Source organism: Dermochelys coriacea, chromosome 1 (genome assembly GCF_009764565.3).
Source record: "Dermochelys coriacea isolate rDerCor1 chromosome 1, rDerCor1.pri.v4, whole genome shotgun sequence".
Lineage (NCBI taxonomy): Eukaryota > Metazoa > Chordata > Testudines > Dermochelyidae > Dermochelys > Dermochelys coriacea.
Window position 1 is genome coordinate 349,302,788 of NC_050068.2, and position 15,868 is coordinate 349,318,655.

General features: G+C 47.3%; 1 protein-coding gene across 6 annotated transcripts in view; it reads right to left on the reverse strand.

The window, feature by feature from the left end:
• Nucleotides 1-15,868, reverse strand: part of AHCYL2 (adenosylhomocysteinase like 2) — a 216,815-nt gene that overhangs the window by 44,042 nt on the left and 156,905 nt on the right. For 3 of the 6 annotated variants that reach the window (XM_038394246.2, XM_038394256.2, XM_043499540.1), the window contains exon 3: nt 6,681-6,797. The exons of the other annotated variants lie outside the window; for them this stretch is intronic. In XM_038394246.2, the coding sequence (XP_038250174.2) occupies nt 6,681-6,797 (117 nt within the window). The remainder of the gene's footprint in view (nt 1-6,680; nt 6,798-15,868) is intronic. 6 annotated transcript variants of the gene reach the window in all.

Consider the following 15,868-nt stretch of genomic DNA (forward strand, 5'->3'; position numbering starts at 1 on the left):
CCCTTTAGATACCACAAACAAGATCTGTTGACTTCTCTGGACTGTCAAGAGGAAACCACACCAACGGTCTTCCTCTCTTCCGGCAAACACAGATCTCAGTCTTATTGTCAGACGCATGTGTCTTCATGCTGTGTTTCAGGCCCTCCTTCAAACACCAAGTGAAAGTTTTGGAAGTATACTTGAGAGCCTCAGACCAGTCAACCTGGATATAATAGACATCAACCCTGTCTCCACCTCGCTTCAGAGGCCACCTGTTCCCTGTTTTTGAAAACACAGAATAAAATCATCACAGACAAGTGGGTGCTGGAAAACTCTTGAAGTGGCTACGCCATACAATTGCACTCCATAGTTCCAAATTATTCACTTTTTCCATCCGTCTTCAGGGACTGTTCTCGCAAAAAAAAACTATCAGAAATGAGAATTCTGCTCTGTTGCAGATTAGTGCAACCAACACACTTCCCAATCAATACTGCTGGAAAGTGGTTATTCCTATTCTTTTTTTTATTCCAGCTAGACCTGGAGGGCTCCTTTCTATTATGGATTTTAAGGGCATTCACGCCATACTTTAAGTTTGGATTATGATTGTAGTCTCCATTACTTCCTCTTTAAATCTACAAGATTGGTTTGTAGCTCTCAGCTTGTCAAAGACCCTTATTTCTATAGATCCATCAGATCGGCACACAGGAAGTATTAACTGTTTCTGCAGTCAATAAGGTTTGCTATCCATATGGAGTTCTTCTTTTGGCCTATGTACTGCTCAGCTGGTATCTACCAACTGCCTTGCACCAGGCTGTACTGCAGCACAGCTAGAGACGTCAATGTGACGTGTTTTCTATACCTAGACAGCTAATAAAGGCATTGTCACTACAAGAAGTTCAAGACCCCTTTCAAAAAACATACTCTCGATTCAGGTCCCTGGACCTCAGGATAAATCAGGAAAAGTTATTTTATTACCATCTACAGGATCACATTCACCGACGCAGACACATTCTCCACAACTATAAGGATTTACCTGACACCACAAGGCTTCAGGAGATACTCAGGACCAGAAAACTGTTACACTCTCTACCCCAGCATCAAGCCAGAACAATTGTACAATTGCTAGATTGATGGCATCATGTATTCTGATTATTTCCTTTTCCAGATTAAAAATGAGACCTCTAAAAACCTAAAGAACATGGACTTGAGAAAAATAAACCATCTACGTTCAAGCCTCCAGCTCCCGCTCCAGTTATCAGCAAAACAAGAAAGCAGACTGCACATACATATGCTGGAACTCAGATCCATCAGACTAACATAAAAGAAATTCCTCCCACATGTACAAATACAATACTACAAAAAAACATAATAAACCACTCTTCTATGTCCGGAGGATTGTATTCACCAACACATCACATCACCAACTATTCAACTCCCAGACAAGGAGAATACCTGGGCAGACCAACTCAGCAGAACAAGCAACAGGACACACAAATAATCCCTAAAGACATTCTACAGGCTTGTCCATACGATAGCTTAGTGTGTGGCAAACTAGGGCACGGTACGCTCACACCCTGGCTTCCTGTGCATTAAGGGTATGTCCACCTTGCAATTAAACACCCACAGCTGACCCATGTCAGTTGACTAGGGTTATGGTGCTGTAAAACTGTGGTACAGACATTCAGGCTCAGGCTCGGGCTCAAGCTCTGGAACCCTATGGGTATGTCTACACTACCTGCCAGATCGGCGGGCAGCGATTGATCCAGCGGAAGTCCATTTATCATGTCTAGTCTGACGTAATAAATCGACCCCCAAACCCTCTCCCGTCAACTCCTATATTCCACTGCCGCGAGAGTCGCAGGCAGAGTCGACGGGGGAGCGGCAGCAGTCGACTCACCGCAGTGAAGACACTACTGTGAGTAGTAAGTACGTTGACTTCAGCTACGTTATTCACGTAGATGAAGTTGCGTAATTTAGATCGATCCCCCCCTTGCAGTGTAGGCCAGGGCTTAGTCTTCAAGACTAGTTCACTATTTCCCCATACCCCAATCTGTGGAACACGACAAATAGATCTTGTTGCAGCACAAGAGAATTGCAAATAAGCAGAATAGTGCTCCTGAGGAGGAACAAGTTGCAGTTCCCTGACAGTTATCTTCTCCCTGAATTAAAGCCATCAGTTTCTGCATGCCTTTTCCCCAATCCCCTTGATCCAAGTGTTACTGGAAAGATAAAAGACATGGCACATGATTCTACTGATAATATCAAACAGGACCAGATAGTCTGGGAATTCAGTGGAGTTGAGCCACCATTTTCTCTTCCACTGGTTCTGGATCTTTAACATAACTGAGGTCTCATGCTTCACCCAGATCCAAATCTCAGCAATTGGAGTTTCATCAAACTTCTGTGTAAACATTTATCTTTCTTCCAAGGAGTCTCACGGTTGTTAGTGCAAAGCCTTCAACTAGGATGTAGCCAAGTGGAAAAGAGTCTCAGTTTTGGTGACCATCACAATATAATTGAATCTGCACCAGTGTTTCCCACGAGTGGGGATCTGTACTGATAAAAGGAGAAAGAGGAATTACCTAAACTGAAAGTTGAGATCCACATTCCACACCTGCACTGTTCTGATCTTAGATGGTCTGAGGAGGAACTTAGGTGACACAGGGGGTCCACTCCCCCTTATGCAGCTTCTCATGGAGTATTCCATGTCTCAAAGCATGTGTGCTGTGTCCCTCCAGTAGTCATAACTTTCCAGAGGGATCCAAGCTTCAACGGAATGCTTGGTTATATCCCAAGAGAATTTGGGAATTTGTTACTGATAAGCTACTCAAAGGACTCAAGGTATAGGGATACAAACTCCTCTTTCCAGTGCTCCCACAGCCTTTCATAGGCATTTAGGAGTCAGTAAATCTGAACCAAGCAGTTAAAACCCTCCATTCTGTATTGCCAGTATGCATATCGTCTTTTACACAGCACCCAGTGTGCTAGTAATTGACTTTTCTAGCCTCCCGCAGGCACTTTAGAAAACCCCCAGGGGAAAAATCTTAGTGCTGGTGTTGTCTGCGTGCCAGGCTCCCCAAGACCTGCTTGTGCCTAATCTGCTTATTAAGAATTATACATTACTGAAATTTCTCTGCAAAGGATCTGTCCCCTGCAAGGGTGCGAAAGGCAAGTCTGACCCTGCAAACAGCACATTGACGACAAAACACATTCAAGGAGGTGAAGAACTAGAAGCCTATCTTTTAATAAAGAAAGCAAGTTATACAATACTGAACACTGGGATCAAAAATTGCAGAAGGATTAACTAGTTAATACAGGATTATTTTCCTGAAAACAGCTAATCTGTGCAAAGGGTTTTTAAAACCGTATCTTGGTGTTACTCCTTGGGCTGAATGTACTTTTTGTAACAAAGCCTGAAAAACATATGTACTAACCAGATTTTCATACATGCTGCGTTCTTTCCTGTTAACAGCCATAGAGGAAGTTATGCTGTATGTGAGCCCTACTATCCTGTGGCACTTGACAAAATTACTGAGGTCAGGATCTCCCCAATACACACATTTTGGAAAGATACTAGAAGTCTGCAGGATCTGTCTCCTAAATTTAATTTAAGTTTAGGTCAGGACCCCCATTTAGCGATTTACAAGTAAGCAAAACAAAGCTATGTGATGTCAAAGAAATGGCAGTTGCCAGGCAGTGTTATCCAATGGCCAAGAAAGGGGAAAACAGCTGCAGACTTGAAATGGTCCCAACTGCAGGAACCGGAGGGGGATCGGAACTTTCCCAAAATTCAAGGATGCTCAGATTTAGGGTTTGGATCCAGGAAAATCTGATTACTGATACCACCAGACTCTTTTTAAACAGTGATAGAAAGAGGAACTAGGGTACATTCCAAAAAAGGGTACTTCCCCCACTAACCAATTAATCCTCCCTATGACCTGCACCTCCTAAAGATGCCTATTACAAGCTAATAGAAAATGTACCTTGTTCCTTTTTTGTTTGACCCCGACTGAAGTTATGAAACAGCGTGAGAAAGAAATCAATCTCCTTTAATTAAAGATATTATTAACTTAATCTTATTTCAATAACCAATTTATGTGTGTAGTGTGCACAACAACAATACTTAGCACTTAAGGGCTTCAAAGCACTGGGCAAACATTAACTAACTAATCCTCATAACACCACTGCAAAGCAGGTAAGGATTATCCTGATTTTACAGAAGGGAGAAAACAGACACTGGAGATTAAATGATTTGCCAAAGGCCAAGCCACCTAGTCACTGGCGGAGACAGGATTACTACATGCAGACCACTAGGCTGTGCTGCGTTGCTACTGTGACTAATGCCAGGTCATACAGTTGCAAATAGCTGCCTTTCCCCCTCTTGCTGTGACAGCTAGCTGGGGAGACTGGCCGTGAAACTGTACTGTGAGCCTTTTGGCGTACCTACAAGATACACAAGATGACTACCACAAGTATAAATACAGCTGCAACACTGAAAGCATTGCATGGGCCAAAAACTGTCAATTTTCTTTCAGTGAAATATAGGGATTGGATTTTTATATAATTTGGCTTCGAAGTATTAGGTTTTTATTGGTAAATGTTGCTAAATGTCAATTTCACTGTACACAAATAAACCGATAAAAATATTTCAATAGATGATAATCTAAATTTCAAGACAGTCAAAGAAAGAAAAATGCTGCTGAGACTTAGAGTATGATTTAAGGATATTTACTTTGTATATTTTGACATTAATAATGTGTTCTAAGAGTTATAAAGTTTTAATTTTTTACATCTCAAAGTCAACTGTCATTAAATTGTCTGCCCCTCCATCCCCCTATTTCCTACAACTCTTGAACATTTAAATAGATTAAGCATTTTTCCAATTTTTAACCCCATAACTTTTGACAACAGTGAAAATTTTAATTGATAAAAATAAAAAAAGATTAAAAATAAACATCAATATTATCCATCATAATTACCAAAAAAAATCAAATTTTGCCAAGCCTATAAATAAGTGAGTCACTTGGCAAACAGGTTTCAGAGTAGCAGCCGTGTTAGTCTGTATTCGCAAAAAGAAAAGGAGTACCCGTGGCACCTTAGAGACTAACAAATTTATTAGAGCATAAGCTTTCGTGAGCTACAGCTCACAAGCATATTACACCATACGCTGCTGGAGGTGTTAATGCTTTGTACTTGAAAGATACAGGAAAGCATCCTCAGATTGGATAACGATGTGGGGAGAGATAAAGAGGCAAATAATTGGCTCTTCAGAAGTATTTTAGGAGCCTCAGGGTTGAGTCACCTTTGTTAAGAGTTGGTTAGCAACAGCAAGAAAGCAGCAGACCCTAGAGGCAGGGAACTCCCCCCCAGACTTCAGTTTAGTGCTAGAATTTTTAACAAGGTGCTCCCATGAGACACATCTATAGCACATCAGTGACCTATATAACTGGAAATCTTCTAAGGGGTTTAAGGGAGTTAGGCACTCTGCTCAATTGCTGGGGCCCTAACTCCTCAGGTCCCTTTGGAAATCCCAGCCTTAACTAAAAAATGATCATTTGATTAACTTGGACACAAGAGAGGTCTTTGCCACTTTAAAGAAAGCAGAAAGAATGATTATTATTGGTCATTAGTAATAGTGTAGTGACTGAAAGTTGATATGTTGAGATGATTCTTCGGTGTTTTACATTAAATGAATTTGGAGGGTCTCATTCAGACCCATTCCTAGAGGGACTGTAGTTCACATCACAAGAACAGTATAACTGCCGCCCATTCTATGCAGAGGTGCCAGGACTCAATGGGCCTGTCAACTAAACTCCCCTTTTGGCTCTAAAATCCCTCTCTCCAGGTCAAGGATGAGGCACATTGATGGGAGTCACCTGCAAATGCAACTGTCCTGGGAACAGAGGGCTTCAGTCTCCAGGGCTGTCAACCCAGCACTTCGCATTAGCACAAAAATGCACTGTTTTATTAATACAAATTAAACTGCTGATGCTGTAATGGGAGAGACTAAGTGAGATGAAGGAGAGCTCCCAGGAAATCACTCAGAGCTCTTTCAACTATGGGTCTGGAGTACCGACAAATTGAAGAAATATTAGTCAGACTAATTAGACTAACATTAGTCTTTAAAAAATGACAGTCATACCAAATATTCACATTAGAATACTGATTAGCTCTCACAGACCTATATTAGAGAAATTCTAAACCTTAGTGCCAACTTAAAGCTTCAAAAGGGTAGCCATGTTAGTCTGTATCCACAAAAACAACGTGGAGTCCGGTGGCACCTTAAAGACTAACAGATTTATTTGGGCATAAGCTTTTGTGGGTAAAAAACCCACTTCTTCAGATGCATGGAGCAAAATTAGACAAGCAATGAGAATTTTAGACAAGAAAAAACTTAAAGCTTGTGTTACCATGTGGGGTATAGTCAGATTTAAGAGTTCATTGAGACATACTTGTCCATATAACTGGTATGGTGAACATTGAGTCTGGGCTAATATTTATATGGGAAGGACACAGCATGCATTGTTCCTTTGCACCTCCTAGGAACCCATTGTGAGGAAATACAGGCACTGTGGGAGAAATAGGTCACCCTCCCAGCCTTAGGGTGAGTGTTCACACAGTACAGGGGCAAAGCAGTGGATTATAGTATTAAGGAATGTGGCATCCCAAGTACAAACATGTGGGTGAAAACCCTACTACACCTGGATGAGCTAGCCATATCTTCATTGCTTCCTTGGGGGCAGAGAGAGTTCCCTTGGCATTTGCCTGTGCTGAGTGTGGCAGGGAAGAGCCTACACTCAGCTGTTCGGGCCTCTCTTCTGCAACAATAGAAAGACAGTCCAAGAATTAGAAAAAACAGCCTCAAGTCATTATTGATCAAGCCCACTTGTAACTAGGCTGCCCCCAAACTACAAGGTGAATTCTCCATCTGTTATTTAGAGAGTATGAAAAACACAGAGCCCCTACCCCCAAAACTTCATAGTCTCATTCAGAGAAACTGAGACAATGGTTCAGGTATGAGACATTGTCAGGGAGATCAGCATAGGTGGCTTCTCAGAGGAGTGGGTTTTCAGAAGGGACAGGAGAGGACGGACATTTGGAATACACAGCATGGGAGGATGTTCCAAATGTAGGGGCAGCAAGACAGAGCCATAAAGCCAAAAGTGGAAGACAACGAGAAAGAAGTTAGTTATCCTTCTGTAACTGTGTTTTTTCAAAATGCTGTAGTCAGTGTGGATCCCACCGTAGGTGCACATGCATCTCATATATGCAAGACCAGAGTTTTTGCATAGCAGTCTGTCAAGGGAGTGTGCCCTGTGCTGCATCGCGCTTCTGTACAAGGGCATAAGGTGTGGGGCAGCCACAATCCTATCTCAGTTCCCCCCCAATTCAAAGCTCGTGTTGCTGAGCACTTTGAATAGAAGGGATGGAGAGCCTGTTGTGGGACTTGCCCCAAAGACCATATCTCAAAGAACCAGTTACTGTAGGGCAACAATTCATTCGTTCTTTGAATACATCAGTGTGGATCCCATTGTAAGTGACTGGCAAGCAGTATCCTCCCAGGAGAGTGGGGATGAATACTTCCAGCTGCATTGGTCAAATAATGATTGAAGCACTGCCCTCCTCAACTTGGCAACAGACCCGGCTATCATGACACGGTCATAATGTTTAACAAAGGTCAGTGGGTTGCTCCATGGAGATGCCTTAGAGAGCTCAGATACTGGCACGTTTCCAAAGGAGGCTGCTGCTGCTCCCTGTGTTCTGATGGAGTGCGCCTTCATTTTTGGAAAGAAAAAACCGGTTACTCACCTTCTCGTAACTGTTGTTCTTCGAGATGTGTTGTTCATGTCCATTCCAATCTGGTGTGTGCGTGCACATGTGCATGTTGGCTAGAAGATTTTTCCCTTAGTAGCATCCATCGGGGTGGCCTGGGCAACCCCTGGCGCCTAATATAGAGCCCTGCCGACCCGCCGCCCTTCAGTTCCTTCTTGCCAGCTACTCTGACAGAGGGGTAGGAGAGTGGGTATTGGAATGGACATGAATAACACATCTCGAAGAACAACAGTTATGAGACGGTGAGTAGCCGTTTTTTCTTCTTCGAGTGCTTCTTCATGTTGATTCCAATCAGGTGACTCCCAAGCAAAACTAGGGAGCTGGGGTCGGAGCTGTCCACTGACTGAAGTACTGCTCTACCACAGGCCACATCATCTCTGGCCTGCCTAGTAATCGCATAGTGTGCGACAAAGGTGTGTATTGATGACCACATCGCTGCCTTGCAGATTTCAAGTGGGTGGGGACTTGAGCCAGGAAAGCTGTTGATGAAGCTTGAGCCTTGTAGAGCGTGCCGTTATCGGGGGCGCTGGGATCCATGCTAGATTGTAGCAGTCGGCAATGCAGGCCACAATCCATGATGAAATGCGCTGTGTCGAAACAGGCTGGCCCTTCATCCTTTCTGCGACTGCGACAAAGAGCTGTACCGACTTCCTGAACGGTTTCGTCCTCTCAATGTAAAAGGCTAGCGCTCTACGGACATTGAGAGTGTGGAGTCTCTGCTCCCTGCTACAAGCATGAGGCTTGGGGTAGAAAACTGTGAGGAAAATGTCCTGGTTGATGTGGAACTGCGATACAACCTTTGGGAGGAAGGCTGGATGGGGCCTGAGCTGACCCTTGACCTTAAAAAACACGGTGTAGGGCAGCTCAGATGTTAGCACCCTGAGCTCAGACACCCTCCGGGCTGATAAGAACATAAGAATGGCCATACTGGGTCAGACCAAAGGTCTGCCCAGCCCAGTATCCTGTCTACCGACAGTGGCCAATGCCAGGTGCCCCAGAGGGAGTGAACCTAACACGTAATGATCTAGTAATCTCTCTCCTGCCATCCATCTCCACCCTCTGACAAACAGAGGATAGGGACACCATTCCCTATCCATCCTGGCTAATATCCATTAATGGACTTAACCTCCATGAATTTATCCAGTTCTCTTTTAAACCCTGTTATAGTCCTAGCCTTCACAACCTCCTCAGGCAAGGAGTTCCACAGGTTGACTGTGCACTGAGTGAAGAAGAACTGATGTTATTGCCACTAGGAACGCAACCTTGTAGGAAAGGTAGAGCAGGGAGCATGTTGCTAGAGGCTCAAAGGGATGCCCATGAGCCTAGAGAGGACCAAGTTAAGGTCCCAAGCAGGAACTGGTTGGTGGGCAAGCGGGTACAACCTGTCAAGGCCCTTCAGGAAGCAATTGACCAGGGGGTTAGCGAAAATCGAGCAGCCCTGTACCCCCGGATGGAAAGCCAAGATGGCAACCAGGTGTACTCTTATAGAAGACAAGGAGAGACCTTACTGCTTTAGGTGGAAAAGATAATCGAAAATCTGGGGCACTGAGGCTAGCGCCAGGGGAAAGTTGCGCTGAGCTAACCAGACTGAAAATCTCTTCCACTTGGCCAGGTACATGGCCCTAGTGGAGGGTTTCCTGCTGCCCAGGAGAACCTGTCTGACTTGTTCTGAACAGCTTGAATAGATTCAGCCATGGAGCCTCCATGCTGTGAGATGTAGCGACTGCAGGTTTGGGTGCTGGAGTTGCCCATGATCCTGCGTGAGAAGGTCCGGGAAAAGCGGCCGGGTAATCGGGGCTCCCACTGACATGTCTAAGAGAGACTTGTACCAATGCTGGCGGGGCCAGGCTGGTGCTATGAGAATGACCCGAGCCCGGTCTCTGTGGATCTTGAGCAGGACCTTGTGCATGAGTGGTAAGGGTGGGAAGGCATATCAAAGCGGGCCCCCCAGTGGAGGAGGAACGTGTCCACTGTGGAGCCTGGACTGTGATTCTGGAAGGAGCAGAACCACTGACACTTCCTGTTGCGTCGTGTGGTGAAGAGGTCTATCAGGGGACAGCCCCACCTCTGGAAGAGCGAGGATGCAACATGCGGGCAAAGGGACCAGTCATGGCTGTGAAAAGACATGCTGAGGCGGTCCGCCAGTTCATTCTGGATCCCTGGAAGGTTCGATGCCTGTAGATCGACTGACTGCTCTGTACAAAAGTCCCATAACCTGAGGGCTTCCTTGTAAAGGGGAGAGGAGCATGCACCCCCATTTGCTGATATAGAACATTGCAGTTGTATTGTCTGTCATGACCGATACACATTGACCTGCCAAATATGGGCGGAATGACTGATACGCTAGACGTACTGCCCTGAGCTCCCTGACATTGATATGAAGACGGAGATCTGTCTGTGACCAGAGGCCCTGAGTCCTGTGGTCCCCCAGATGAGCTCCCCACCCCAAAACTGACGCATCCGTCACTAGTGCTAGGGATGGTTGTGGGGCAGCAAAGGAAACACCTGAGCACAGCTGCTGAACGTCCGTCCACCACAGGAGCGAGTCGAGGATAGGGAGAGGCAGGGTCACGATCCTATCCAAGCTGTCCCTGGCAGGTCTGTACACTGACGCAAGCCACGACTGCAGTGGTCGAAGCCTGAGTCTGGCGTGCCAAACCACATACGTACAGGCCACCATGTGGCCGAGAAGTTTGAGACAATTTCTCGCGGTGGTGGTGGGGAACTGCCTGAGTCCCTGGATCATGGCGTCAAGGGCCTGGAATCTCACCTGCGGGAGGAATGCCCTGGCTTAAGTTGAGTCCAGAACCACCCCTATGAACCTCTGGACCAAGGACAGAGTCGATTTTGCTCGTTCAGTAGGAGGGCCAGATTCTCGAAGGTGGCTCTGATGAATGCCACCTGAGCCCTGGATCGGCCTTTGATCAGCCAAATGTCGAGATATGGGAACACCTGTACCTGATGTCTCTGCAGAAAGGCGATGACGACTGCCATGCACTTGGTCAAGACTCGAGGTGCTGCTGACAGGCCGAACAGGAGGACAGTAAATTGGTAATGGGAACTGTTGACCACAAACCTGAGGTATTTTCTGTGGTTTTGCGCTATTGCTATGGGAAAATACACATCCTTCAAGTCGAGGGCGGCATACCAGTCTGCTGGATCCAGTGAAGGGATAATGGAGGTCAGGGAGACCATGCGGAACCCGAGTTTCCTCAAGAACTTGTTGAGGTCACACAGGTCCAGGATAGGCCTGCTGGCCTTCAGTATTAGGAAATAGCGGGAATAGAAACCCTCGCCCCTGTGCTCCAATGGAACCTCTTCCACCACCCCCAGTGCTAGGAGCGATTGCACCTCCTGAATGAGAAGTTGCTCATGAGAAGGGTCCCTGAAGAGGAACAGGGAAGCGGGGTGGAAGGGCAGGAGGGCACAAAATTGGATGGAGTATCCCCTCTCTACCGTGTGAAGCACCCAGCAGTCTTAAGTTATACAGGACCATGCACAGTAGAAAGGGGATAGTCGGGAGGAAAAGGTAAGGCAATGTAGATCCAGTCTCTGGTCCGGTGCGCCGTCCTCGACCACACCTTCAAAAGGCCCGTTTAGGGCCAGTGGGCGGTTTGGCCTGGTCTTGATTAGCGGAGGGATGTTCCCTTCTCCTACTGCTCCAGTTCCTCCTCCTAGAATTGTCCTGGCGGTTCTGCTGCTGGAACCTTTGAGAAGATTGTGGGCGGAAGTGTCTACACTGTGTGGCAGGGGTAGGCAAGCCCAAAGATCTGAGTGTGGCTCTGGAATCTTTTAGGCTGTGGAGCCGTTTGTCCGTCTTTTCTGAAAAGAGATTCTCACCCTCAAATGGGAGGTCCAAATTGTCTGTTGGACTTTGTAGGGTAACCCTGAGACTTGCAACTAGACCCCCCACTGCATAGCCACCCCTGTCACCATGACTCTCATGGCAGCCTCTGCAGCGTCTAAAGCTGCCTGCAATGAAGCACAGGAGACTAATTTCCCTTTTACCACCAAGGTGGTGAACTCTGACTGAGAGTCCAAAGGGACAAGCTCCATGAATTTTGCCATTGAAGCACAGGTATTATAAGAGTACCTGCTCACAATGGCCTGCTGGTTAGCAATACGGAGTTGTAGACTGCCAATGGAGAAGACTTTTCTACCCACGAGGTCCAGGCATTTAACATCCCTATTCTTTGGGGAAGGACCTTGGAAACCTTGTCTCTCCCGCTGGGTAGCCACATCGACCACTAGCGAGTCTGGAGGCGGATGGGAGTAGAAATGTTCAAAGCCCCTGGAGGGGACGAAATACCACCACTCATTACGTTTGGCAGTGGGTGACAGGGATGCCGGCATCTGTCACAGGGTCTTAGTGGTGTCCACCACTGTCTTTATGAGGGGTATTGCTACCCGTGAAGGCCCCGAGGGTGCGAGGATGTCCACCATGGGATCCGTGTCCTCTACCACCTCCTCAGCCTTGATGCCCAGATTCTGGGCAGCCCTGTGGAGCAACTGCTGTAAGACTCTGTTATCCTCTAACGCAGGAGTTATGGTTGTCCCTGCCAACGCTTTGTCCATTGACGAGGAGAAGGAAGCACATGCTGGTAGTGGAAGCTCTCTACCGTCTGCCCCAGAGGGGTCATGTGACTCCCAGGGCAGCGTTGAAGGAGGTGGTGCTGAAGATAGTGCCGGGGCCATAGGCATCATAGCAAACGTCGGCATCAGTCTCACCGGAGGGAACTGTGTCGGCACGCTCACAGGAGCCGCCCAGCCACGACATTGGCACTGGGGCTGTAGGTGCCTGCATCGAGGTCGACGTCAACAACATGGGGGACGGGTGCGTCGATGTTGTGAAGGCTGGTGCCGAAGTTGGAGCCGAGCACAGTGCCAGAGTCGATGACGGGGCTGGAGGCAAAGGCGTCAGGACCGTAGGCGCCGGGGGCGGATGCACAGCGGAAGGTGGCATGAAAGTAGTGGAGGCCACTGAAGATGTCGCTGATAAGCCCAGGGAGTTCAGAAGGGCCACTGAGGCGGATTCTGCCACTGTGGAGGCCACGCTTGATGCTCCCATCTGTCTCTGCCTGACCTCGCTCTATGGCTTCTGCTCCTACTCAAGTGGTAGCAGTTGGGCTCTGACTCCGAGGTTTCAGACACTGAAGACCATGGAGGAGCTGATGCTCGGTGCCTCGAACGTCGACAGCTTGGGGAGCGGGAAGGCTCTCTGTCGGAGCGCGTAGGCGTGGATGGACAAGTCGAAGGGGAGTGCCTCGACATCATAGCCGGCTTTCCCTTAGAGTGCACCGGAGGACGTGGCTCTGTTGGCGCTGAGGGTTCCTCCTTGGCAGGCGAGAACGGTGCTGTCAGGTGGAGCTCTCTAGCGGCCTGATTCGTTTCTGGCGTGCACGGGAGCTCCAGCTGCTGTGTAGGCGCCAGTGATCGAGGCAGGGCCAGACTCGACTGCCTCACCTGAACAGGAGTTGACATGGCCCTGGAAGGAAACACCAAGGAGCGGCCCACCTGGGGTTGCACGTCTCGAGGCTTAGCCGGAGGAGAATGGTCATCCGGCTTTCTCTTATTTTGAGACACCAGCAAGCGGGAGCAGTGCCTACTATCAGATGGGCCCAATGAGGAGCTTTGGCGGTGCCAAGAGTCCCTGGAGGAGTCCTTCCTTGGCGCCAAAGTCGCTGACGGCGCTAGGGCACTTCGCGTCAAGGACAAAGCCATAGGTTCAGAGTGGGGGCGTAGGGCTGCCTCCATGAGGATCACCTTCAGCCGCTGTTCCCTTTCTTTAAGTGTTCTCGGGCAGAACTCACGGCAGATCTTACAATGATCTTTCTGATGGGTCTCCCCCAGGCACCGAAGACATGATGAGTGCGGGTCACTCTTCGGCATGCACTTGGCACAAGCCACGCAGTTCTTGAAGCCTGGGGACCGCGGCATGCCACAGCATCAGGGCCGAAGCGGGGGGGGGAACCCCCAACTACTATACTAAACTATTAACTGGAGTACTACTAAGAACTAACTAACTATACACAAGGAATAGAAAAGAAAACTTGCTGAGAAAGAGTCAAGGGAAGTTCCAAGCACTGTCACTGGCGATAAGAAGGAACTGAAGGGTGGCAGGGTCGCAGGGCTCTATATTAGGCGCCATGAGGGTGCAACTCCAGGGGGCACCCAGGCCGACCCGACGGATGTTGCTAAGGGAAAAATCTTCCAGCCAACGTGCACGTGCGCGCGCACACACCTGATTGGAATCGACATGAACAAGCACTCGAAGAAGAACTATATGATAGCAGATAAAATCTGAGTGGATCATGCGGTGTGTTTCTCTGTGATGAGATGGCTTGGCCTTTTGATGAGCAGGATATAACCACGAACAGGTGAGGAGACAGGCTCAGTCATGTTACGGTAATAGAGCAAAGTTCTTGAACTATTCGGAGAGTGTAGCTGCTTCTCCCCTAGCATTGAGTGTTGTTTTGGGAGAAGACTGGCAGGTTAAATGGTTGATTCAAGTGAAATTCTCAGATCACTTTAGATATGAACTTAGGGTGTGGTCTCAACACAACTTTGTCTCTATGGAAGAATGTGTGAGGAGATTCAGCCATAAGGGCTTAGACTGGCTGACCTTCCTGGCTGAGGAGACAGCAACCAGAAAAAACTTTCTTAAGAGTAAGGTGGTGCATCGAGCAATCCAACAGGACCTTGAAAAAGAGGCTCCATAAATTTCAAGAGGCCAGTGGTGAGATCCCATGTAGGAACTGGGCCTCTAACATGTGAATAAGTAAACAGGAGATCCCTGCGGAATTTTAATACCATTGCAGCTGATATTACTGCAAGGTGGACTTTGAGAGAACTAAATGTTAGTCCAGCTTGTTTTAAGTGCAGCATGTATTTCAGGATCCTTGGTATCAGGACCTCTCCTGATCCCATCCGATGAAGTGAGCTGTAGCTCACGAAAGCTTATGCTCTAATAAATTTGTTAGTCTCTAAGGTGCCACAAGTACTCCTTTTCTTTTTGAGAATACAGACTAACACGGCTGCTACTCTGAGGACCTCTCCTGGGTCCAGATTGTATTGGGTTTCCCAAGGAAAAGCCTTTTTCATTTGGAGGAGATCATCCTAGTACAGGGCTTAATGCTATGTATGAGAATTTCTTGAACCTGTCAAGAACAGTCCCTATCAGTAACGCTCAACCAGCCAACATTCAAGAAGTCAGGTGGCACAACTACAGCTCTGGGTGCAACAGCTGACCATGATTCTGAGATATCATGTTTGGGTGGACTCGGAGATGGATAGGAGGCTGACTGGACATCTACAATAGGTCTAACAGCCAAATTTGCCTTGTCCAGTAGAGAGCTATCAGGGTGGTCTTGTCCAGTCTGATTTTGGATATTATCCTGCGTATTGGGGAATTGGTGGAAAGGCATAGAGGAGGCCTTGAGACCACTATAGCAGGAAGGTGTCTAGTAAGAAGCCCTCTCTGGAGCAGAAGTTTGGTCAGAAGTTCATGTCTTCTGTAACGAATAGATCTATTAAGGGAATCCCTCATTAGTGAAATATTGGTTCTATGATAGAATTCTATAGCAACCATTTCTGATTGGTTACTGCATGTTTGCTTATGGCAGACCACACCCAGTGGAAAGGGCGAGGTGACTTCCGAAGGTCATGCTTAGGGCCCTACCAAATTCATGGTCCATTTTGGTCAATTTCATAGTCATAGGATTTTAAAAATCATGAATGTCATGATTTTAGCTATTTAAATCTGAAATTTCACAGTGTTGTAATTGGAGGGATCCTGACTCAAAAAGGAGTTGTGTGGTGGTTGCAAGGTTATTGTATGGGGGGTTGCGGTACTGCTACCCTTACTTCTGTGCTGCTCTGGCAGCGGCTCTGCCTTCAGAGTTGGGCAGCTGGAGAGTGGTGACTGCTGGCCAGAAGCCCAGCTCTGAAGGCAGAGCCATTGCCAGCAACAGCACAGAAGTAAGGATGGCATGGTATTGTATTACCCCGCTTACTTCTGCATTGCTGCTGGCAGGGTGCTGCTTTAAGAGCTGGACAC